Genomic DNA, 27,490 nt, shown 5'->3' with positions numbered 1-27,490 from the left:
TAAAAGATAAAAACAATTTTTAAAGAAGAGAAGAGACTCTATCGACGAGCAACTTAAATTTTGGTTAAGTAAAATATTTAATTTTAAAGGCAAAAAAGGGACTCTACTGACGAGCAACATAAATCTGGGATAGAAATTAGCAAAGTAATTAATTTTAATGGCGCTATATAATTTTGAAAAGAAGGAACTCTACTGACGAGTAACTTTAAAAAATTGTATAATAATCTGTATTAACGTAGTTTTATGAGAAAAATGATAAAAGAGACTCTACTGACGAGCAACTTTAAAAATTTGCATAATAAATAATGTTGAGGTGTGGCTTTGAGAAAAAGGACCCTACTGACGAGCAACTCAAATGATTAATCGGTAAAACAACAAATATCGAGAAAAGGGACTGTAATTAATTTTGACAAAATGGGACTCTACTGAAGAGCGAGTTAAATATTGGATTAATAAAATAACAAATTTCGAGAAAAGGGACTCTACTTACAAACAATTTAGATAATATGTTAGCAATGTTCAATGTAATTAACTTTTGGTGAAAAAGGGATTCTACTGGTGAGGAAATTGAATAATGAACCAGTAAAATAATTAATTTCGAGAAAAAGAACTCTACTGACTAGCAATTTTTTTCTAAGAAATTATTCGCCGAAAGCAATTGTTTTGCCAACACAAGCATAGAGGTTTTTTAGATCATTCAAATCGGACGCTTAGTTCGCTAAAAAACTGCAATTTTTTGCACATTTTGCTCGGTATTTCCGAAACGGCTGGACCTGCCTTTGCCAAAAACTAATCACCTCTTCTCCCAATCATTACAAATTGAATCTTCTTAGATCATTCAAATCCGATACTACGTTTTCTCAAAAACTCGCTTTGTATTTCATATCTTTAAGGAGCTCATCAGGACAAACCGTTTGCACAAAAAGTGTGTAATTTGAGTATGTTATACACTAATGTACGCACTATGACTACAAATATTCAAATCGATGAGTTTTCTCACAAAATTTTGAGATATTTAAATAATCCGTAAACTTAAAAAATAATCTCTTAAAATCTAATCGTTGAAATAATCCTATAATTTGTCTTGTAATTAAGGTAAAATTTTAAGGAGCTCGTCAGGACAAACTATTTGCACAAGAAGTGTGTAATTTGAGTATGCGGTACATTGTATCTCCGTAACGGCTGGACCTGCCTTTGCCAAAAACTAATCAGCACATCTCCCTATCAATAGGGATCGAATGGTAAATGAATCATTCGAATCGGTTGATCCGTGCGCCCGAAATCGCGGACGAAAAAATGCGGACATACAAAACACACACACACACATACACACACACACTTCCAATTTTTCTGAAGTATGCCAGTAAAATGTTCAGAAACCTTCAAAACGCCGAGAAATGCAAAAATTTTCACCTTTCGATTTTCGGCCCATTACTATAACTACCCTACGGGAAATGAATAACATTTGCCAGGCCAGCTAGTATATATATATATATATATATATATATACACACACATATATATATATATATATATATATACGAGATATATATATATATATAAAGACAGTTTTAAACTAAAAAAAAGTGAAATGTCATTTGTCAATATCTATGGAAAGTATTAGTTGAATATTTTAAATTTATGATTTATATTTATTTGGTTTGCTTACCATATTAGTTCGGATACTAAAACGTCTTCAATTAACTTTAATAATCATAAACAAAATTTGACAGATCAAAAGAATTAATATTTTTAACGAATTCAAATAGGAACAAATACATCAATTATTCCAAGTCATATCGTAGGCAATATTACAAATCACATTTTAGATACAGAATAATAGAATTTATCAAATTTACATAAATTTGGGCGGTTAGAAATTTAAAACAAATGCCGTAAACGACGTTATATAAAAATTTATGAATAAATTGATGTGAATTTAACAAAAGGTTTGAAATGTTGGTTGTCAAACGGATTCAATCAAGTGGATTTTAATAAGGGCCGTCGCAACGCGAGGCTGGGTATGCTAGTATATATATATATATATATATATATATATATATATATATAAAACTCGTGTCACAATGTTGGTTCGCGATGGACGCCCAAACTACTGAACCGATTTTAAATTTTATTGGTTCATCATGTGCATATATATCCAACTTAGGTTGTAGGAAATTTTGAAAAGTAAATTTGAAATATAAATATATAATTTTTATAAATTTCTAAAAATTTTGACAGAAAATGACCAAAAAAAAAGAAACAAAACACTAGAATGACAAATGTCAAAATTTAAGGAAAATTTCGATATATATTTTTGAAAAAAAATTTGACATTTCAAAATAAAATTCAACAACATGTACATATATGGAAATATCCACAACATTTAAATCCAAATTTGATGAAATGCTTTATTCAAAATCACTGTTTATAGTTTTAAATCTAATTAAAAATCAATGCTTAAAAATTTGAATAAATTTCAACATGTAAAAAAATTAAATGCCATTTGTCAGTATTTATGAAAATAATTATATAAATAGATTTACGATTTAGATTTAATTGATTAGCTTACCAAAATATTTCGGAAACCAAAACTTCATCAAAACCTTTTAGATCAGAGATCACAATAAAAAAGCGGCATATCGAATTTAAAATTAATCATAAACAAAATTTTGACATTTCACGAAAAAAATGTTTAACGACTTACTTCAATAAGAAGCAAATAAATTAATTATTCCAAGTTATGTTATAGGCAATGTTGCCAAGGCAAATTATAGATACAAAACATTATTGTAAAATAAATATTATCATATTATATTAATTTTGGACCAAGAAGGAAATATTTTGACATTTATAAATTTAGTGCATATTGGATATATGAAATTAAATATTATATTATTAAATTAAATATTGTATTTAATGCAAATGTAAAAAATCAAATATTTATATAAAAATTAGTATATTTAGATAAAGATACTGCGTTGATTTAGACTAAAATTTAATTTATTCATTAATTAAAAAAAATTGACATAAACAAAATTAAAATAAACAAAACACTATGATGCGTTGGAATTATTTATCGGAGTGTAAAGAAATTTGTGTAATTAAAATATAATATTATTATTATATTGTCATCGCTAATGCTAATCTTACAGGAAATTGTAACCTCTAAAATAGAATAGTACAATCTGAGGGTATCATTGATATCTGACAAAAACAAACTAGACAAACTAAATATTATATCATATTATATTAAATTTTGACCGAAAAGAAAATATTTTGACAGTTATAATTAATTTGAAATAAAATGCAAATGTCAAAAATCAGATCTTTATGTAAAAAAAGATTTATTTTCACAATATTCCTGTGTTGATTTAGCCAAACTTGTGAATTTAACAATTATATAATTATTCATTGATGACTTAAAGTAATTATTAATTTATTAACAAATAAATAATATTTGAAAGAAAATTTTATTGACATATATGATATGACAAAGGTATAATAAACAAAAAACTATGATGCGAGTGCATTAATTTTTGAAGTATGAAATGTCAAATAATTTCGAAAATTATAACAAGTTTTTAACTATTTATCATAGAATCAGAGTCCAAATCTTTTGAATATTTGATTTTTGGCACTTTTATCAATTTTTTATAAATTTAGGCATATTTTTTATGGCAAAACAACGTTTGCCGGGTCAGCTAGTATATATATATATATATATATAATATATATATATATTATTACTTACCTTAATTCGTACTGCAAGTCATCATAAGCCCGAAATAAATTCCTGAATATCTCAGATTTTCCAAAAAGACTTTTAAACACTTTGGGCACACAAATTTCTCTCCTGGCATCGGCAAAAACGGCATCAAAAACTTTTTTTAAGTCACCAAAAACTTCCAAAAATTTTGGATGCTTTGTCGAATGATAAGACTTCAAACTTTTGACGTACAGCATTTTAAAAAAATTCTGGATAACAATTGCAGCATTTTTCTCAACACTTGGGATCGTAGAAACAGAACTAGAATAGTCATCATCGAAAGATGATGATGATAAATCCAAACTTTGATCTTCAATATTGCAATTACTAGTTGCAATTTTTATATACGGGTTAAGGAATAAAATTCTTAAACTCTTCACGCAATTATCGACACCATCAATTGACCCCTTCAACTCTTCTATCACCTCTCCAAAAATCATTTTCCAAATTTCGTCCCCAAAACAATTTTCCTCTTGAATCGTTCTATAAAAAGCTTTCAATGCACCAGGGTAATTTTTAGTGCCCAAGCTGGTCATAAGATCGTAATATTTATCGCTCATTAAAAATGCTAAGTTGGTCAAACGAGTGCACTCAAAAGCCATCAGCTCCGACACTTTTTCTTGGCTCCCGACAAATATTTTATCGTTTGTTATAAAATGCAAATTGTAAGTCGAACCGGATTTTACCCAGATTATGAAGACGTGTCGGCCTGGACTGAATTCGATTTCTTGGGATGTGTTACCTGGCAAAACGTAAAAGTCATATAAGAATTTTTTGAAGTAAAACTTCTTTAGGCGCGACATGGGTGTAAAGTAATCGCTTACGACGCTAGTAAGCGCAGCTATCGCAATTATTCAATCTAGTCTGCGAGCTAAACACAAAATACATCAAATGTCAAATCATATGTCAAAAACACAAAAAAAATGTGTCGACTTTCACTTGAGTTTTGTATTTAGCTCGTAGTCTCTAAACATTTTTTGAAGTAAAACTTCTTTAGGCGCAACATGGGTTAGCAGTATAATTCGTGAGTTAATAAAAATGTCAGGATCGGAAGAATATTTTATCCCGTCCCCCATAAATAATTGTAGTGCAAATGATCGCAAATAAATAAAAAAAAAGAGTGCGCGTAAGGATCACACGCGATTGAAGTAAAACTTATTTGCTACTGTATAAAGTAGCAAATTTAAGTTGATAAAAATAAATACATCATATAAATTTTTTCGAATAATGTTTATTAGTAATATGGTAACACTCGTGATGCACACATTTATTAGTGTCGTCAATCATTATACACATTTATATAACGATAAATTATAAAAATATATATTTATGATTACATTAAAAATATGTATAATATTTACAAACAATAATGTAATCAAAGTCGTACTTGAAATATGACATTTTTTTTTTTTAATTTCAATAAATATTACAACTGCTAATTTATTAACATCAAGTAATATTGATAAATAATAATATAAATTTAAATAAATAAAAGAGCAAAGGATAAAATTTACATGAAAATAATATCCGTAATATGATTTAATGTAAAATATAAGCAAATAATAATAAAAATAAGATTAATAAATAATATAAATAAAATTCAGAATAATAAAATAATACTAGAAAAATAATAAAAATATAACAAAATAACAATAATAGAAATAGTAAGATAATAATAATAATAATAATAATAATAATAATAATAATAATAATAATAATAATAATAATAATAAAATAATAATAATAGTAATAAATATGACATGATCGTTTTAAAGTAATTGCTGATTAATAAATTCTATAATATTCATTCACACAGTGGATTATGTTAAACAACGCCAAAACAAATATTGTTTTTGCAAATTAATTCATCCTGTAACAATAGTGTTTGAAGAACTTCATGTAATTAAATTTAACATGTATTCATTGACAGCTTGTATTTTTTTACTTTTTTGCTGACGATATAATCTCATTCCTTGAACAGCTGTAATATCCGTCTCGCCTAACAAATTGAAGCCATACTTTTATATTTGTTTTATTTATCAAGCCCTGCACATAGCTTGATCTCTAATTTAATAATAATAATTTGCTTGTCAGTAGAGTCCCATTACAAGCATTTTATTAAAATTGAGTTTGCTCGTCAGTAGAGTTCTTTTTTAGAGACATTTCTTATTCATATTTTGCTCGTCAGTAGGGTCTGTTCTTTCTTTTCCTCTAGATTGAAATTAATTAATAATTTGCTTGTCAGTAGAGTCCCATTAGAAACATTTTATTAAAATTGAGTTTGCTTGTCAGTAGAGTTCTTTTTTAGAGATATTTCTTATTCATATTTTGCTCGTCAGTAGAGTCCTTTTCTTTTCAACTAGATTGAAATTAAAATTTGCTCGTCAGTAGAGTCCCTTTTACAAAACATTTTTCGTTAATACTTTTGATTATCAGTACTGTCCCTTTTAGTATCTAAATTAAATTTGATTACCAGTAGAGTCCTTAATACTAAATATCACCAAGGGGGAATTGGAGGTCAAAAAATTCCTTAAAAAATCGATCACATGTAGATAATAAATTTTGGCAAAGCACTTACCGAGTGTCTCCACCACAACTTCAGGTTCCGAGTATGCAAAACCGTCCCAGCAATATTTCTCCAAGACAACCCTGCCCATAGCCGGTTTACTCGTCATAGTCTCATCCTCCTGCCAACTAATCCTTTTCTTAGAATTCAGCCTCCTAATTTCTTCGTCGAGTGGCACAACAGATTCCAAAGAGTACAAATCGAGATGGGAAAAACTTATTATCAAATTCACCACATTTGGGTTATCAATAAACAAAAACGCATGAGAGTTTCTAGTCAGAGATAAACAATTCGGCCAAACTATGTTCTGGTAGACTTTATCCTCTGGTGGTGGTTCTTTGGGTTTGATTTTACTTGTTTTGGCTGTTTTATCTTTGGTGGTTGTTTTATCTTTGGTGGCGGTTTTTGCAGAGCTTTTGGCAGTGTTTGCTAAAGGTTGTTTCGGTGTGTAGTCTGTCAGTTTTATATTGCAAGAGTAACAAGATGGTTTGACGAATATTATGATTTTGGAGAGATGCTCCTTGATTTCTTGCATGTTGAACCAGATACTCGGATCTGGTGGTAGAGGCGGTTCTTTTATTTTGGTGCCTTTGGTACCCTTGGCTGGTTTCTTTTGATCTTTGGGCGCTGGTAATAAAAAAAGGTATCTTATGCGTGTGCCCTTTGGTAGTAAAAATTGTAAAAAGTCTATCTATTTGCTGTGCGATCAGGCGTATTTTATATAAAAACAAGCAAGGAAAAATCTTATAACTGAAGAATTTATGTTAAAAGTTTATGTAAATAATAATATAACCGTTCATGTAAAAACAGACTGACTAATTATATATTCTTTAACTAATCACATGCATTACAAATATTATTAACAATCACATATTGACACAAAACAAAAGAAAAACATATACGAGTATACATGAACATAGAGTTATAAGCGTTTAGTATCAAACTTCAACAATAACTAGTACAAATTGCTGGAACTTCCCGTACCGTAATGAAATATTCGAAAAATTTTAAACGTTTTCAAATATATTATTTCAAATTATGTTATTATATTGTTACAAATACTGTAACTATCATTATTTTTGCTATCTTGTTTGTTATATCTGAGCAAATCAAATGTAAATCATAAATCATAAATCAATTTATCTCCAGGAACATTAACAATCGTCATTTAATTTCGAATTCAATTCCAAAAAAAAATATAGTCGCCTAATTTGCACAAAATTGAAAAAGTGCTACCGTACAGTCACAGTCTAAACGCATTTGCAAATAATTCTGTGCGTCGTTTTCACTTATACTGTGCTTAGCTAGGCGGCATTTTCACATTTTACAATAGTTTTCACGAAATTGAAAAAGTGCTCCGATACATAAACAGTTTGAACGCACTCGGGTAAACATTTGTACCAGAGTGTCGCTTAGACTATGCTTAGCCAGGGCAATTTTTTAACTTCCCGTAGGGTAGTTATAGTAATGGGCCGAAAATCGAAAATGAAAATTTTTGCATTTCTCGACGTTTTAAAGGTTTCTGAACATTTTACTGCCATACTTCAGAAACTAAGGATATGTGTGTGTTTTGTATGTCCGCATTTTTTCGTCCAAGTTTTCGGGCGCACGGATTAACCGTTTTGAATGATTCATTCACCATTCGATTCCTATTGATAGAGAGATGTGCTGATTAGTTTTTGGCAAGGGCAGGTCCAGCCGTTACGGAAATAAAGAGCAAAGAGTGCAGAAAATAGAAATCGAGTTTTTGAGAGAACAGAGTATCGGATTTGAATGATCTAGAAAACATTCAGTTTGTAATGATTGAGAGAAGAGGTGATTAGTTTTTGGCAAAGACAGGTCCCGCCATTTCGAAGATACAGAGCTAAATGTGCAAAAAATGGCAGTTTTTAAGTGAACTAAGCGTCCGATTTGAATGATCTAAAAAACTTTCTGCTTGTATTAACAAAACAATTGCTTTTGAGGATAAAAAAATATTACATCTTTTATTAAATATTTTATTTTACATAAAATATTTTTAACTTTCCGTAGGGAAGAGAAGAATTTACTCTGAAAAAATTAGATTTTTGAGAAACTATACATTTTTCTTCAATTAATTCACAAAATATACACTTTTTTACGAATTTGAAGTAAAGAAGCTTAAAGAAGTTTTACTTCAAATTTTTTAGATTGTATCTTTTATATCATGTGGGGTATCGTTTAAAAGGTCTCGACGAGTTGAAAACGATTTTTACAAAAAAATGATTATATTGTAATAAAAACTTAATATAATATTGCAAAAAATATTAGAATGTTAAACTTTATTCATTTTTTTTTCAATTATGTAAGGTGTAAAACTTTTGTAGTGAGTACTAAAATTAAATATGCGATTTGTCCACAAAAATACACATTTATCGCATTTTTATTGAACGAGCTTGAAGAAGTTTTACTTCAAAAATTGCACTTTTTATTTTCCATAAAATATTTTTAACTTTCCGTAGGGAAGAGAAGAATCTACTCTGAAAAAATTAGATTATTTTCAAAAAAAAGTAAATTTTTGTCAAAAATTTATAGTTTCTCAAAAATATAATTTTTTCAGAGTAATTTTTTTTTCAAAATGTTAATCTTTTTGAAAAAAAAAATTGGTACTGGAAGTTCCAGCAATTTGCCTTAAGGCACGATGCCATGCGACCCATTAGTTGCAATTTTGGATTATAAATTCAAAAAATTACCCAGGCTAAGAACAGTCTAAGCGCCACTCTGGTACAAATGTTTATCCAAGGGCGTTCAGACTGTTTATGTACTGGAACGCTTTAACAATTTTGTGAAAACTATTGAAAAATGTGAAAATGCCGCCAAGCTAAGCACAATATAAGTAAAAATGTTGCACAGAATTATTTGCAAATGCGTTTAGACTGTGACTATGCGGGAGCACTTTTTTAATTTTGTGTAAATTTGGCAACTATTTTTTTTTTGAAATTGAATTCGAAATGAAATGACGATTGTTAATGTTCTGGAGATAAATTTTGAAGATTTATGATTTACATTTGATTTGCTCAGATATAACAAGACAGCAAAAATAATGAAAGTTACAGTATTTGTGATATAACGTTTAAAATTTCTCGAATATTTCATTACGGTACGGGAAGTTCCAGCAATTTGCCTTAAGGCAAGATGCCATACACCACTAGTTTATATGTAAAACTACTAAATAGACATTTTCACACTTATCACTGCCAATAAACAATTTAATTTATCATTTTCAATGTACCTTTACCAGCTTTCCCTTTACCCTCGATAGGTGCAGCAACCACAGGCTGCAAGAATAATTATTTTTGAAAAATTTGTAGTAAACTGATGTCTGAATACAAACTTTAATAACACTTGAAAAATAATTATTAATTAAATATAAAAAATAATTTCACAAAGTGATAGATTGGATAAAAATTGTACATTTATTAAGATGTAAAATGTACGTGTAAAAACTCTGAAACTTAAAACAAAATAGATGGATTCTTGGCTAATTAGAGATAAAACACTCCGGTGTTTGAATTATCTGATGTGAATTATCTATAATTAATTGAATTATCTGATGTGATCTGAATTATCGGTTTTTTGCAGAGCTTACCTTAGGTTCAGGTTTGTCCAAATTTAGTATGTATTCGTGACAGTTTTTCATAAAAGATGTGATCGTTAAAACTCTAAGAGGTGATGCTGGCATTGGGCTGATTATGCCGTGACGAATCGCCCAAGAAACCCAACGAAAGTATTTCCATCGTTCGAATTCTAGATAAAATAGAAAATAGAAAGCACGATGAATTACTACATACAAAATTTAGATTATTGAAATATCATAACTTATGGTAGTAAATCCTCTTTTTTCTAGATTTTTTTAAATATACTTTTCTTAGGCGCGACTAGGGAGTAAATCTGTACAAAAAAGCGTTACGATCGAGTCTAGTGCCAATGATTTGTCATTCGCTCACGATGAAATCATTTCAATACGAGTCGAATGTGATTAGTCGTCGTGTATGTGAATAGAGATCTGTCGTTGTATGCGTACCGGCATAAACGTTGTATGCGCACTGATATCAACAAGGAAATCGGCACAGATAAATAAACATTTTAAAGTTACATCGTAGTACAAATCTTGATTTAATGAAAAATGCCTGAATCAAAAGTATATTTTACCCAGTTCTTGAAACTTCTTGAAAATAATAAAACAAACTAAACATTTGTGCCGTGTACGAAACGTAAGATTATTGAAATAATTTCTGTATTATTAGTGGTTACTGTTTATGTTTGAAGTTATTAAAATGAAAATTATTTTTATGGGTAAGACAAATACTACAGCTGTTCAAAGAATGAGACTGTATCGCCAGCGAAAAAGTAAAAAAAATCAAGCAGTCAATGAATGTATGTTAATTTTAATTACATGAAGTTGTTTAGGCGTTGTTTATCATAATAATTCTCTGCATTTTTATAGATATTAAATAATGTTAACCCTTCTTTGCATGGTGATGGAAATTTCAATCATAATATTTAGTCAACAAAAAAAAGTTCTAAAAAGTTGTACTGTAAATTTGTTGTTGCTGGCAACATTTTAAGCGACTATTGCGTACAATAAAATTGCGATTTTTAAAAAAATAGCAAACGTCACTGTTAATTACCAGGACTAGAACTTAACATTTCGGTGTTTGTTGTGACTGGAAAAAAGGAGCAAGTTCTTAGTTTATTATAAGGAAGCAAACGAAGATATAAAATACAGTAAAAGTGAAAATGAGTGAGAAATGTTTTTGTTGTTTTATGTACAATTAATATCAAAATACTGTAAATAAAGTTCTCAAAACTATATAGTGATGGAAACATATGTGATGGAAATTTACATCACTACGCAGTAGTTCCACTTGTAATGTATGGCAAAGATTTTTGTTGTGTTGTTTTTTGAAGAAACAGATTATGACTTGTATAAGTTCTTTGGTTTATTATTCTACATGTCAGTAATCAAAATTCCTAGCACAAGATCATACTGGTCGCCAAAGTTTGAACAATAAACATATGGGAGAAGTAAATCTCACAGATAGCTTTTTGGGCAGAAATCATATAACAAAGAGGTTTAAAAAGTGGTATTTTCATATTTTTTTATCTATTTGATCGAGCTAAACTCTTGGAATGTTTATAAAAAAATGCTCAAGAAAGAGGTGAACGTAAAAAGAGTCTGTGTACAATAGGCCAATTGAGTAAATGTGGTATCTATTTGTGCTTAAATAAAAATAATGATTGTTTTTTAAATTATTATAAAGAGTAAAAAAGATTGAGTGAACAATATATTTTATATAGTTCTGAGCTAAATATGTGGCAGTGCATGACGATGTAAATTTCCATCATATTGTTCTTTACATAATACATACTTCTATTTACATTAGATTAATTTTTATTTAATTTAGATCATTAATTACACCAGTAGAAAAAATCATGCAAAGAAGGGTTAAGTTCTCTCCAGAAAGGCTAGAACTAATGCTATTGCCAAAAATGTAGCACACACACACAAACACACACAAAAACACAAACATCTATTTTTCTCCAAAATAATCAATTTAAAAACATTTTTGGTAAACTCTCAAATATAAAGTTACTTTTTAATAAAAATGTAATATGGTAAACTTTGGTAAACTCTCAAATATAAAGTTACTTTTTAATAAAAATGTAATATGTGTTAATATACTATCTTACTTGTTTCCCATTCAAGAGTCCAATCAATAACCTTAATCTTCTTCATCAACACATAATGACTGAAACAAGGAGCAATTTCTGATAAAACTCCCGTCTCCGCTTCACGCAAATCTTTCAAAACACCACAAACATACTTTGGCAACTCCAAGGGCTTCTACATACAAACAAACAAAATAATAAATAAACAAATTTAGCACTCAAGAAAAATATTTTGTTTGAACTCACCGCAGCCGCCTTTTTGGCACTTTTTTTGCTTTTGGGTTGAGAAACAGAACCGTCGGCTGCAGATTTTGAATCTTCGTCTTTGATTTCTTCACAATATTTTTGAAGGTAGCCCCAAAACCTTTCGTCGGTTATATCTGGAAATAAAATAGTTGTAAAAACTTGTGAGATTTGCATACAAACCACAAACACTAGGCTATGAATAATGATGTATAAATTAATATATACATTTATATATGAGATTTGCATACAAACCATAAACATTAGGCCTTATATAATGATGTATAAATCAATATATACGTTTATATATGAGATTTACATACAAACCCCAAACACTAGGCTATGAATAATGATGTATAAATCAATATATACATTTATATATGAGATTTCCATACAAACCACATAGACTAGCAATATATAATGATGTATAAATCAATAAATACATTTATATATGACATTTCCATACAAACCCCAAACACTAGGCTATGAATAATGATGTATAAATTAATATATACATTTATATATGAGATTTGCATACAAACCCCAAACACTAGGTTATGAATAATGATGTATAAATTAATATATACATTTATATATGAGATTTCCATACAAACCCCAAACACTAGGCTATAAATAATGATGTACAAATTAATATATACATTTATATATGAGATTTGCATACAAACCCCAAACACTAGGCTATGAATAATGATGTATAAATCAATATATACATTTATACATGAGATTTCCATACAAACCCCGAACACTAGGCTATGAATAATGATGTATAAATTAATATATACATTCAGTGGCGTCGGAACCAAATTTTTGATAGGTGGGCTCGTTTTTTTTTTTTTTTTTTTTTTAGATAGGCAGCCGGTGGTCTCGTTTTTTTTAGAGATATTAGCCCATATAATTTTTTGAAATTGATGGGTGGGCTGAGCCCCCCCATCAAAATTCATGGGTGGGCTCAAGCCCACACAGCCCACACGGTTCCGACGCCACTGTATACATTCATATATGAGATTTCCATACAAACCCCAAACACTAGGCTATGAATAATGATGTATAAATTAATATATACATTTATATATGAGATTTCCATACAAACCCCAAACACTAGGCTATGAATAATGATGTATACTCGTAAATTAATATATATATTTATATATGAGATTTCCATACAAACCCCAAACACTAGGCTATGAATAATAATGTATAAATTAATATATACATTTATATATGAGATTTCCATACAAACCCCAAACACTAGGCTATAAATAATGATGTACAAATTAATATATACATTTATATATGAGATTTGCATACAAACCCCAAACACTAGGCTATGAATAATGATGTATAAATCAATATATACATTTATACATGAGATTTCCATACAAACCCCGAACACTAGGCTATGAATAATGATGTATAAATTAATATATACATTCATATATGAGATTTCCATACAAACCCCAAACACTAGGCTATGAATAATGATGTACAAATTAATATATACATTTATATATGAGATTTCCATACAAACCACATACACTAGGCTGTATATAATGATGTATAAATCAATTTGCAAATAATTCTGTGCAACATTTTTATTTATACTATGCTCAGTTTGGCGGCATTTTCACATTTTTATTAGTAAAACTAAATAATTATAAATTTTACCTTCCATGTCGATTTCATACTTCTGCCAACCGGTTAAGCACACAAAAACACTAAAATCATTAGTTTCCGATTCGTAAATCCAACTGAGCGATGCAATTTTGAGTAATGCCTTGCACAATAATAAGGGCCACAATTCAATTTTATTACTTGGGCCTGGCAAAAAGGTCCTGGGCAAAATCGGCGTCTCACTTATATCCAATGGAAGACTGTCGTCGACAAAAACACGACGCCAACAACCCAGAAAGTACAATCTGACCACATATTTACCTAAATCAGAAACAAACCGAATTAAAAATAATTCAAACTAGTGGTGTATAGCATCGTGCCTTAAGGCAAATTGCTCGAACTTCCCGTACCGTAATGAAATATTCGAGAAATTTTAAACGTTATATTACAAATACTGTAACTTTCATTATTTTTGCCATCTTGTTATATCTGAGCAAATCAAATGTAAATCATAAATCATAAATAAATTTATCTCCAGAACATTAACAATCGTCATTTCATTTCGAATTTAATTTAAAAAAAAATAGTTGCCTAATTTACACAAAATTGAAAAAGTGCTCCCGTATAGTCACAGTCTAAACGCATTTGCAAATAATTCTGTGAGACATTTTCGCTTATACTGTGCTTAGCTTAGCGGCATTTTTACATTTTTCAATAGTTTTCTCACAAAATTGCTTAGACTGTGCTTAGCCTGGGTGATTTTTTGATGTTTTTAATCCAAAATTACAAAAATATTTTATGGAAAAAAAGATGTAATAATTTTTCATCCTTAAAAGCAATCACTAAAAAGATGGCATTTATCATGTGGTTCAGCGGTAAATGAATATATATAATATATATACATTTATATATGAGATTTACATACAAACCCCAAACATTAGGGCATATATAATATAATATATACATTTATATATCCAATTTACATACAAACCACAAACACTAGGCTGTATATAACGATGTATAAATCAATATATACATTTATATATGAGATTTCCATACAAACCACGAACACTGGGCTGTATATAATGATGTAAAAATCAATATATACATTTATATATCCAATTTTCATACAAGGGCCATATATAAATGTGTATAAATCAATATATACACTTATATATAAGATTTACATACAAACCACATAGACTAGTCCATATATAATGATGTATAAATCAATATATACATTTATATATAAGATTTACATACAAACCCCAAACATTAGGCCATATATAATGATGAATAAATCAATATATATATATATATATATATATATATATATATTTATATATGAGATTTACATACAAACCATAAACACTAGACCCTATATAATGATGTATAAATCAATATATACATTTATAAATGACATTTACATACAAACCACAACCACTAGGCCATATATATTGATGTATAAATCAATATATATATTTATATATGAGATTTACATACAAACCACACACACTAGGCTATAAATAATGATGTATAAATCAATATATACATTTATATATCCGATTTACATACAAACCACAAACACTAGGCTATGTATAATGATGTATAAATCAATATATACATTTATATATCCGATTTACATACAAACCACAAACACTAGGCTATGTATAATGATGTATAAATCAATATATACATTTATATATGAGATTTACATACAAACTACATAGGCTAGGCCATATATAATGATGTATAAATTGATATATACATTTTTATACGAGATTTACATACAAACCACACACACTAGGCTATAAATAATGATGTATAAATCAATATATACATTTATATATAAGATTTACATACAAACCCCAGATATTAGGCCATATATAATATAATATATACATGCATATATGAGATTTACATACAAACCAAAGAGACTAGTCCATATATAATGATGTATAAATCAATATATACATTTATATATAAGATTTACATACAAACCCCAAATATTAGGCCATATATAATGATGTATAAATCAATATATTATATATATATATATATATATATATTTATATATGAGACTACAAACATAAACACTAGACCCTATATAATGATGTATAAATCAATATATACATTTATAAATGACATTTACATACAAACCACAACCACTAGGCCATATATATTGATGTATAAATCAATATATATATATATTTATATATATATATATATATATATATTTATATATGAGATTTACATACAAACCACACACACTAGGCTATATATAATGATGTATAAATCAATATATACATTTATATATCCGATTTACATACAAACCACAAACACTAGGCTATGTATAATGATGTATAAATCAATATATACATTTATATATGAGATTTACATACAAACTACATAGGCTAGGCCATATATAATGATGTATAAATTGATATATACATTTTTATACGAGATTTACATACAAACCACAAACACTAGGCTATGAATAATGATGTATAAATCGATATTTACATTTATATATGAGATTTCCATACAAACCACAAACACTAGGCCATATATAATATAATATATGCATTTATATATGAGATTTACATACAAACCACAAACACTAGGCCATATATAAATGTGTATAAATCAATATATACATTTACATATGAGATTTCCATACAAACCACGTAGACTAGGCCATATATAATGATGTATAAATCAATATATACATTTATATATGAAATTCGGATACAAACCACATAGATTAGGCTGTATATAATGATGTATAAATTAATATATACATTTATATATGATATTTCCATACAAACCACGAACACTAGGTTGTATATAATGAGGTATAAATAAATTTGCAAAAAATTCTGTGCGACATTTTCGCTTATACTGTGCTTAGCTTGGCGACATTTTCACATTTTTCAATAGTTTTCACAAAATTGGAAAAGTGCACCAGTACGTAAACAGTCTAAACGCACTCGGGTGAATATTTGTACCAGAGAGGCGCTCAGAATGTGCTTAGACTGGGTAATTTTTTGAATTATTTGAATTTTTAATCCAAAATCACAAAAATATTTTACGGAAAATAAAAAAGATTTAATAATTTTTTATCCTCAAAAGCAATTATTTTGTCAACTTAATCAGAAAGTATTTTAGACGCTTAGATCACTCAAAAACTGCAATTTTTTGCACATTTAGCTCCGTATCTCCGAAACGCCTAGACCTGTCTTTGCAAAAAATTAATCACATTTTCTCCCAATCATTACAAATAGAATGTTTTTTAAATCTTACCGTTAGGGTTAACCAAGGGTTGATGATTTTGTCCTTTGCCAGCTTTGCACAGGGCATAAACGTGGTGCCAAGGCTTCCAGGCCAAACCCTGGGTACTAGGTTCGAATACAGGAGTTGTAGATTCAATTTGGAACAAATCCTGGGCTCCTAAATATTGAAGAAGACATATCGCGCTAATAAACTCTCTCATGAACTCCGATTGTACTATATGTTTGTTGGCGGTTGTTAAATTTGAATAAGGTGATGCAGTTGGATCATAAACCACCAATTGATCCTAGGGTAAAAGACAGAGGAGTTAGATAAAAGATAGAATTTTTGGTTGGTTTGATTTGAATTTTTTTACCAAAGTGTATATCTCTGTTGCTCTTTTCCACTCCACGACATTCTCACAAATAGATTGAGGCAAAAATACGTTATCGGGATCTTCAAAATGCGGCACACTGCTGTTTGTGGCATCTGCACCTAAATCTGCAACCTGGGATATAACATTATATATATATATATATATATATATATATATATATATATATATATATATGGACAAACCTCACAATATATACACAAAAAATGAGACAACATGAACTAAGTGTGGTCTACCATAAACAGAAAAATTTCAAAAGTATCCTAGTACAGAAATATGATAAAATGATCAAAATGAAAATGATAAAAATAAATGAGTGGATTATATAACAGGATATTAAAAATGATGAAAATTTTCTGAAAGTTTTGGAAAGTTTTAAGAAAAAGTTAATGACAAAATTGAATTAATTACCTGTATGGTTGAATATACGTTAGCACTTTTTCACTAAAAAAGATTTTATCAAAAATTGAATTTATGAGTTGCTTTTCAGCCGAATAAGTAAATTTTGTAAATCAAAATTTCTTTCTTGAAAATGCCCACTCGTTTAACTTCACTCCAAAGATCTTATATCATGAAAATTGTATCTTTAGGAGATTATTTGTGAAAAGTTGTCTTATTCTTATGAACGTTTCTAATAGTGTTAACATTAGATCAGATCACAACCTGTTTTACATGATTCTCATTTAAATTTTTTACACTTTTTGATAAACAATATCAACTTCCGTTTAAGATTAATAATTTAAGTATTTACATCTTCACATAAAAAAACAACACGCAAACACATCCTTATAGTCTTCAAGTAGCGCACGTGTCTTCAAGTAGCCGATCTCATAACATCGAGAGAATAATATTGTTTGTTTCAAATAACGAACTTAAAAAAGACATAACTTATAGAAATTTTGATTTACAAAATTTACCTATTCGGCTGAAAAGCAACTCACAAATTCAATTTTTGATAAAATCTTTTTTAGTGAAAAAGTCCTAACGTATATTCAATCATACAGGTAATTAATTTAATTTTTTCATTAACTTTTTCTTAAAACTTTCCAAAACTTTCAAATTTTTTATCATTTTTAATGTCCTGTCATATAATCTACACATTAATTTTGAAAACTAATTGAAAAATGTGAAAATGCCGCCAAGCTAAGCACAGTATAAGTGAAAATGTCGCACAGAATTATTTGCAAATGCGTTTAGACTGTGACTATACGGTAGCACTTTTTTAATTTTGTGCAAATTAAGGCAACTTTTTTTTGAAATTGAATTCGAAGTGAAATGACGATTGTTAATGTTCTGGAGATAAATTGATTTATGATTTACATTTGATTTGTTCAGATATAACAGTAGATGGCAAAAATAATGAAAGTTACAGTATTTGTAATAATATATTTGAAAACGTTTAAAATTCCTCGAATATTATTTTACGGTACGGGAAGTTCCAGCAATTTGCCTTAGGCACGATGCTATACACCACTAGTTTCACTTTATTTAGAAATACAAAATAATTTGTATAAATTCTATCTTTCTAGTCTAGTCCTATCAATTTTGTACAAAGTGATAAAGGAATTGAATAGTACGATGCTGAGTGGGATGTTTCACTCGATGATAGTATTTTATAATCATTAATGAATTATTTATAAGAATTATTATCCTACCCTTGCAAGATCCTCTTGATCCAGTTCCCAAATTTTATCAGTAATTTCCTCATCGGCCCATTCGGGCCAAGGACATGTAAAACATATTGCTCCTGATCTTTGTGAGACTTCAGGTTCTTCACTAAACTTGGGACTTGTTATAATTGGTGAAGGTCTTGGCAATTTTGGAACTGCAAAACTAAAAACACAAATGATATATATAGTGACTGTCCTTGCATCATCATTAGATGTTATATTAACCCTTCTGTATCAATAACTTTAGATTTTTCATATAATTGTTGACTTTGATCAACTTAATGTCAACCTATATATATTAGGGTGATCCTAAATATGGATTCTGACGGAGTTTCCTTGCTCCCAGGGTCTCGAATGCTTTCAAATTGATAAAAGAAAATTCTCTGAAAGTTTTAAGTCTTAATATTAATTTTTAGATAGTCCGCAACTCAATCAAAGTTTCTTATGAACAAAACATGAGTAAAACTTTAAACTTCTATTGGATTGCGGACTATCTAAAAGTTAATATTAAGAGCTAAAACTTTCAGAGAATTTTCTTTTATCAATTAGGAAGCATTTGAGCCCCTGGGAGCAAAGAAATTCGAAAATGTCCATATTAAGGACCACCCTAAAATATATATATATACATATATTTGTAACACTTTAGCATATTGTATCTTGAAAAGAATAAATTGTATAAAAATGACAGTAACCCACAAAAGAAATTCTAAAAAATTATTTCCATACAAAAATTGGTTCAATTATATTTTTTTTCAAAATTTTGAAAACTATCGGCACTTTTAGGGCACACACAGTGTATGGAAACGTATTACAACTTTCTTGTGATTTACTGAATGGATATAAAAATAGTAGCAACAAAATTCAGTGGCTAATTCTCCCATAACACAATAATGTTACGTCAACACTATGTTACGGTTTTATCTTCATATAAATTGGTAGTAAAAACTGTCAAAATGCTATGTATTTGCTGTACAGTCAAACTTTTTACTCATAAAACCTAATTTCACGTATAGTATGCGTTAAGGGCAAATCACAAAGATGCACTTTTGAGAACAATAATCTTATGATAAGTGAGATTCTGTTATAATAACATTCTTCCTTGCTTGCTTATATATAAAACACGCCTGATCGCACGGTAATTAGATATACATTTTCATAAATTTTACCACCAAGGACAATTGCCCCAAAAAATTTTAAAATAAATTTTCCTTACCCTGCTTCCTTTTTACCCTTGGCTTCTTTTTTATCCTTCTTCGGCGGCATAGTTTTTGAAAACTTCACACAATAATTTAAAATTAAAACTATTCAAATATAAAAACAATTTTTTGAATTTAAATACAAACCCTGAAAATAAATACCCCATTAAAAAATATCCCAACATGTTTTTGTTTAGTTAATTACAAAATAATATGTTAAATATAAAATTTAACAAATTTGAATTTGAATTTTCAAGTTTGAAGTGAAGTTGTAAACGAATCAAAAGTGTAGATTCAGGAATGCACTAGATGGCAATAGTGGGCGGTGTTTGACAGGTGACAGATGTCATATAAATTTATGCAAATTACAAAGAAACGGCTCAGCCGATCGTCGCACAAAACTAAAAAACGATAGTCCTCATCGAGATATATTAAATGGCTTTTAAATTTCTGAAATCGGTTTAGGCGTTTTTGAGCAAACGTCGATGAAAGTTGTAATTTTGACAAATGCCAAAAAAATGGTACTAATTTTTGGAAACTTTGACGAATTTTTAAAGCTAAACGAGTTGTCGTAGGGCCGTAATATTTTAGTATGATCTATAAGACTATGGTATCAACCGCCAAAAAAATAATAATAAAAATCGTCGAAAAAATTGTTTTTAACACTTTATTATAAGAAAACGGTCGGGCTGATATTTACCAAAAACTAATCAGCATGATTCTCAACCATCATCTTTCAAACGGTTTTTGAATTTTCAAAATCGATTCAGAATTGCGGGCTAAAACGTGGATGATTTTTTTTCACTTTTCTGCTATTTGCAAAGAAACGGCTTGGCTGATCGTGGCGAAAAATTGATAAACGATAGTCCTCATCGCGATACATCGAATGGTTTTAAAAATTTTGAAATCGGTCTAGTCGTTTTTGAGAAAACGTCGATTTTGGGTTAAAAATCTGTTCACACACACACACACACACACGCATACTTTTTCCAAATTTGGTCTCATTCGATTCAGAATGGCTTGAAACGTCGAGAAAACGTAAAATTACCGAAACGGATTTTTATTGAAAAGTTAAAAAATTTAAAATTGCCAAAATAATTCAAAATAAAAAAACAATTTTTCATTTTTTTTCAAATATTTACAATTTCTCAAAGATCTAATTTTTGCAAAGTCAAAAGAATACGGAAAGTTCCAGCAATTTGCGTTAAGACACGATGCCATACACCACTAGTTGTTTAATTAAATTTAAAGTTAAATTAATTTTGTTTATTTAATAAAATATTAATTTGAATTTGAATTTCGAAGCCGAAGTGAAGTTGTAAACGAATCAAAAGAGTAGATTCAAGATGGCGATATAAGTTTGACAGGTGACAGCTGTCAACTGTCAAACGTCAAATATTTACTTAAACTCGCAATAAAATAATTAAAAGTGATGCAACAATTATTTTCAAAATACAAAAGTGTTAAAAAATGGGCGTTAAAAATATATATTTATACTGCATTCTGATATGCCTGCTACATTATGCATCTTATACCAAAACTGAATCTATTACCAACAATTCTTTGGAAGAATTGTACACAAACACTTCTGCCAAAACAGATTCCATTACTCTTTTATCAAAAACCAGTCTACCGCCTGATCAAAATGCCACGATTGAAAATCCTGATCCAGTGCTTCCTGAAAAGGGCTCCGCTGAACAAGAACAACACAGCTCGATGTCTATATTCTTCGTGCTTTGTGTGCTGGCTTTAGGGATTCTTTTAATTCATTTCATGTTACAAACAGGGTTTCAGTATTTACCTGAAAGTATTGTTGTAGTTTTCTTAGGTGCTTTAATCGGCTTGATAATTAATTTAATGTCGTCTAAAAATATTGCAAATTGGAAGAATGAAGAAGCCTTTTCACCCACAGCGTTTTTCTTAGTGCTTCTACCGCCTATAATATTTGAATCCGGGTATAATTTGCATAAAGGTAATTTTTTTCAAAATATTGGTTCCATCCTGGTGTTTGCTATATTTGGAACAGCCATATCAGCCTTTGTTGTCGGTGCTGGTGTGTATTTACTAGGAATGGCAGATGTTGCTTATAACTTAAGCTTTGTTGAATCCTTTGCTTTCGGTTCATTAATTTCTGCAGTAGACCCTGTAGCTACCGTAGCTATTTTCCATGCTTTAGACGTGGACCCAGTTTTAAACATGTTGGTGTTCGGAGAAAGTATTTTAAATGATGCTATTTCAATTGTTTTAACAACTGCAGTTTTGGAATCCAACAATCCTTTAATGACGACTGCTGAAGCTGTAGTCTCCGGTTTAAATAGGTTTTGTTTAATGTTCTTTGCTTCGGCTGGTATCGGTGTAGTCTTTGCCTTAATTAGTGCTCTTTTGTTGAAACATGTTGATCTTAGAAAGTATCCGTCCTTAGAGTTAGGTATGATGTTGGTGTTTACTTATGCACCTTATGTTTTGGCAGAAGGAATTCATTTATCAGGTAAAAGAATAATATTAGAACTCTAACTTTAGACTAATACTAAATACTAATATATCAAAAATAAATTGTATTATTATGATTTTAGGTATAATGGCGATATTATTCTGTGGCATTGTGATGTCCCATTACACACATTTCAATTTATCAACGGTTACACAAATAACTATGCAGCAGACGATGAGAACTTTGGCTTTTATTGCAGAAACTTGTGTGTTTGCTTATTTAGGAATGGCTATATTTAGGTAAACACTGCTGCAATAATAAACAGTAATATAATATATACAGTTTTAATTATAATTTTACTGTTTTTACAGTTTTCGTCACAGAGTGGAACCTGCCTTAGTTATTTGGAGCATTGTACTTTGCTTAATTGGAAGAGCTGCAAATATATTTCCTTTATCCTGGCTTGTGAATCAATTTAGGGAGCACAAAATCACTAAAAAGATGGCATTTATCATGTGGTTCAGTGGTAAATAATGATGTACACATTTATATATGAGATTTTCATACAAACCACATAGGCTGGGCCATATATAATATAATATATGCATTTATATATGAGATTTGCATACAAACCCCAAACACTAGTCCATATATAATGATGTCTAAATCAATATATACATTTATATATCCAATTTACATACAAACTACAAAGACTAGGCTGTATATAATGATGTATAAATCAACATATACATTTATATATGAGATTTACATACAAACCCCAAACACTAGGTTGTGTATAATGATGTATAAATCAATATATACATTTATATATGAGATTTACATACAAACCACAAACACTAAGACATATATAATGATGTATGAATCAATATATACATTTATATATGAGATTTCCATACAAACCCCAAATACTAGGCCATATATAATGATGTATAAATCAATATATACATTTATATATTCATTTGCATATAAACCACATACACTAGGCTGTATATAATGATATATAAATCAATATATACATTTATATATGAGATTTACATACAAACCCCAAACACTAGGTTGTATATAAATGTGTATAAATCAATATATACATTTATATATGAGATTTACATACAAACCACATAGACTAGGCCATATATAATGATGTATAAATCAATATATACATTTATATATGAGATTTACATACAAACCCCAAACACTACACCATATATAATATAATATATACATTTATATATGAGATTTACATACAAACCACAAACACTAGGCCATATATAATGATGTATAAATCAATATATACATTTATTTATATATGACATTTGCATACAAACCACAAAAGCTAGGCTATGAATAATAATGTACTTATTAAATTAAACAACGGCATTCTTTTTTGCACTATTAATCATTTTAAATTCTACGTACGTTTCGGGACTCGGTTTGTTCCATCATCAGTGCAATAATTTTATATTTAATCACTAAAATATGGACTAGAATGTCGAAAAAACTATGATTCGCAAACAAAAGAGTGTCATAAAGCCAAATATTAAATTTATTTGAACATTATCGTCAAAAACATTTGACATTTGACATTTGACGTATGAGCCGCCGGCCAATGTTTTATTTTAAAAAACGCTTCAACAAAAAAAAAGAAGAAAGAAGAAAATAAATCAATAAAAAAATAAAATTAAAAGAAATTTATATATAAAAAGAAAAAAAATAAAAAAATAAAAAAAAAAAAAAGAAAATAAAAAGAAAAAAATAAAATAAAAAATTAAAAAAAAAATTAAAAAAATAAGAAAAAATAAAAAAAAGAAAAAAAAAGAAAAAAAAAAAACAAAAAGAAATCAAAAAAAAAAAAAAAATAAAAAAAGAATAAAAAATAAAAAAAGGATAAAAAATAAAGAAAAAAAAACAAAAAAATTAAATTAAAAATGCAAACTTTCTACGCGGTTTTGGAATAAATTCTCACCTTTCCCACAACCTTTGGATTAACACCAATAATTCAAGACTGAAAGTGGCCAAATCGGTTCAGCCGTTTTCGAGTTTTAGCATACGAGCTCGATTTTCATATATATATATATATATATATATATATATATATATATATATATATCAAGTATATATATATCAAGAACTATCAAGTATATATATATATATATATATATATATATATATAAATTTTTATTACTTTACAGGTTTGCGAGGTGCCATATCATATGCACTTTCCTTACATTTAGAATTTTCTGATGAAACACGTCATGTAATAATTACAACGACACTTATAATTGTACTTTGCACAACACTTATATTCGGGGGTGCTACGATGCCTTTGCTGAAATTTTTGCAGGTGATAAAAATCAATTTTGATAAGAATATTTGTGAATTTTTTTGCTCCCAAGGGCTTAAAAGCTTCCAAAGTAATAAAAGAAAATTCTCTGAAAGTTTTAGCTCTTAATATCAACATTTAGATAGTCCGCAGTTCAATTGAAAGTTTTGTATATTTATTATTAAGTAAATTCTTACGCCACCTGTGATAGCATTTGTGAACTCACTTAAAAATATTTATAAATCACTTAACCTCTAATTAAATCCATGTGGGCTATTTAACGAAATATTTATTCATCGTGGCATCAAAATTAATTTTGCAGCAAAATATTTATTTAACTGGTGATTTTGACACTCAAACTACCAGTAATAAATTGCCATCAAAATTACACAGATGGCGCAAGAATTTACTTAATGATATATGTTAATAACGAATATTCAAAACATTTAATTGAATTGCGCACTATCTAAACGTTAATATTAAGAGCTAAAACTTTCAGAGAATTTTCTTTTAACAATTTGGAAACGTTTGAGCCCTTGGGAGCAAAGAAATTCCCTAGAACCACCCTAAATATATATAAATCTATTACCAAAGGCGAACAAGAAGACCCGTTCAGCCACAAGACGTACAAGACGTCAGCAAAAAGCAATAACATTAAGCAAAACCCGAGAATGGGGATCAGCAATCGATTCAGAACTACTAAGTGAATTAACAACCGAAGAAGAACGTGACGTCACATTCACCCAAGTAAGACGAGGCCTAGAATTCATACGACTGGACCACAAATACTTGAGACCGTTTTTCACTCGAAGATTCACCCACCAGGTAATAATAAATAATATATATGTATATATATATATATATATATATATATATATATAAGTCGCGTTTTCCTTCCCGACGATATACCGCACAAACCGATTTCGACAATTTTGCATTCGTTGGAAAGGTCTCGGGCTCCGCAAGGTTTACAGCTAAGAAAATTAGTGGTGCATGGCATCGTGCCCTAATGCAAATTGCTGGAACTTCACGCACCGTAATTAAACATTCGAGTAATGACATTAGTGAGAATTATCAGAATTATGCTTGGTTAAGTCAACGTGCAATTCTTGCCGCAGAGAATAATGATGTACACGCACTGAATTTCACCATTCAATCAAAAATTGCTGGCGATTTGGTGACATACCAATGATTCCGACTGGTCTTCCGTTTGACTTCAAACGATTGCAATTTCCTTGCGTTCGCAATAACAAGTCGCAAAGCCAATCGCTTAGTGTTTGCGGGATAAATTTCAAATAGATTTTATAGAAAATCATTGTTTTTTACATGGGCAGTTATACGTTGCCTGTTCGCGAGTTGGAAAACCATCCGCTTTGTTTGTGTTAACGTCAGACCAGAAAACAAAAAATGTGGTTCACCAAAGAGCACTTCAATGAAACGGATAATTTGCGGATTCACTTTCATTTACTTAGAGAAGTTCTACTAAAAAACACTTCATTTTTGTAATGGAAATAAAATCATTACTGTTTTGTGTAATAAAATCAAATTTTTCCTTTTCAAATATAAAACAAACAAAAAATTTCTTCATCTTTCTCACGAAACCATCTGGTGGCGAAACGGAGTTCGTCGGGTTTGCTAGTAATTAAATATAAAACATTTTATAATAATAATAACTATAAATTTATTTATTATTTTAGGAATTGAAGGATTGCAAAAGCCAAATGACGGATCTTACGAATAAATGGTATCAGACTATACGAGTTAGTCCTCAGATGAGCGATGATGATGACGTTAGTACGTGCAGTACTTAATTTAAATTTAATGCTAATTGACCAAAAGTGTTATGTGATATATAACAGAGTTACCTGTATTTTAATTTATGTTTTAAGTTTTAAGATAAGTGCAGATTTGTCAGTATTTTTTCTACAAATGTAGAATACTGTTGTATAGCTGATGTGTAAATAAAAAGTAATAAATTTGATTTATTGCATTCTAATGGAATGTTTGGTTTTCTCTAAATAATACTTAAGAGAATGCAATACCGAAATACCGTCTAAATTTACCAAATTTTTAAGGGTTTTTAGCGAATATCTTGCGAACGGTTAAAGTTATCATAAACTTTTTTGCACCAGCTAAGTGCTACCGGAATGTAACACCGGTATACCGAAAAACCAGTATACCGTCTAATTTTTTGGCGGTATTAATTCTGTTATTTCGGTATTAAAACGTAAACCTCAGTTGATACAAGTTACTTTCAAGCTTGAGTTTCTTGGAATCATTCAAATTT

General features: G+C 29.1%; 2 protein-coding genes and 1 long non-coding RNA gene across 3 annotated transcripts in view; 1 reads left to right on the top strand and 2 right to left on the bottom strand.

Moving 5' to 3' along the window:
* Positions 1 to 13,962, bottom strand: part of LOC113388433 — a 33,183-nt gene extending 19,221 nt beyond the window's left edge. Inside the window, exons 1-7 of the mRNA XM_026625810.1 lie at positions 13,956 to 13,962; positions 12,273 to 12,406; positions 12,048 to 12,201; positions 9,943 to 10,100; positions 9,586 to 9,631; positions 6,348 to 6,962; positions 3,755 to 4,511 (exon numbers count right to left, since the gene is read on the bottom strand). Coding sequence (XP_026481595.1) covers positions 3,755 to 4,511; positions 6,348 to 6,962; positions 9,586 to 9,631; positions 9,943 to 10,100; positions 12,048 to 12,201; positions 12,273 to 12,406; positions 13,956 to 13,962 — 1,871 coding nt within the window. The remainder of the gene's footprint in view (positions 1 to 3,754; positions 4,512 to 6,347; positions 6,963 to 9,585; positions 9,632 to 9,942; positions 10,101 to 12,047; positions 12,202 to 12,272; positions 12,407 to 13,955) is intronic.
* A 3,425-nt stretch (positions 13,963 to 17,387) lies between these two features.
* On the bottom strand, positions 17,388 to 19,352 carry LOC113387593. Its single transcript, XR_003368147.1, has 3 exons — positions 19,221 to 19,352; positions 17,548 to 17,679; positions 17,388 to 17,478 (listed from the first exon to the last, which is right to left on the bottom strand). It is a non-coding gene; the product is annotated as an uncharacterized LOC113387593 (long non-coding RNA).
* Positions 19,353 to 21,809: 2,457 nt separating this feature from the next.
* On the top strand, positions 21,810 to 27,110 carry LOC113387592 (sodium/hydrogen exchanger 8-like). The gene is made up of 6 exons (XM_026624934.1): positions 21,810 to 22,919; positions 23,005 to 23,161; positions 23,234 to 23,388; positions 25,073 to 25,224; positions 25,798 to 26,028; positions 26,901 to 27,110. The coding sequence occupies exons 1-6, from the start codon at positions 21,902 to 21,904 to the stop codon at positions 27,012 to 27,014; spliced, it is 1,827 nt and encodes a 608-aa protein (XP_026480719.1). The 5' UTR covers positions 21,810 to 21,901; the 3' UTR covers positions 27,015 to 27,110.
* Positions 27,111 to 27,490: the final 380 nt, after the last annotated feature.

This window comes from Ctenocephalides felis, unplaced genomic scaffold, assembly GCF_003426905.1.
Source record: "Ctenocephalides felis isolate EL2017-DRISC unplaced genomic scaffold, ASM342690v1 CF-g0.4_SCAFFOLD_03572, whole genome shotgun sequence".
Lineage (NCBI taxonomy): Eukaryota > Metazoa > Arthropoda > Insecta > Siphonaptera > Pulicidae > Ctenocephalides > Ctenocephalides felis.
The sequence above is the reverse complement of the archived record's forward strand: the minus strand, read 5'-3'. Positions and strand labels throughout refer to the sequence as shown.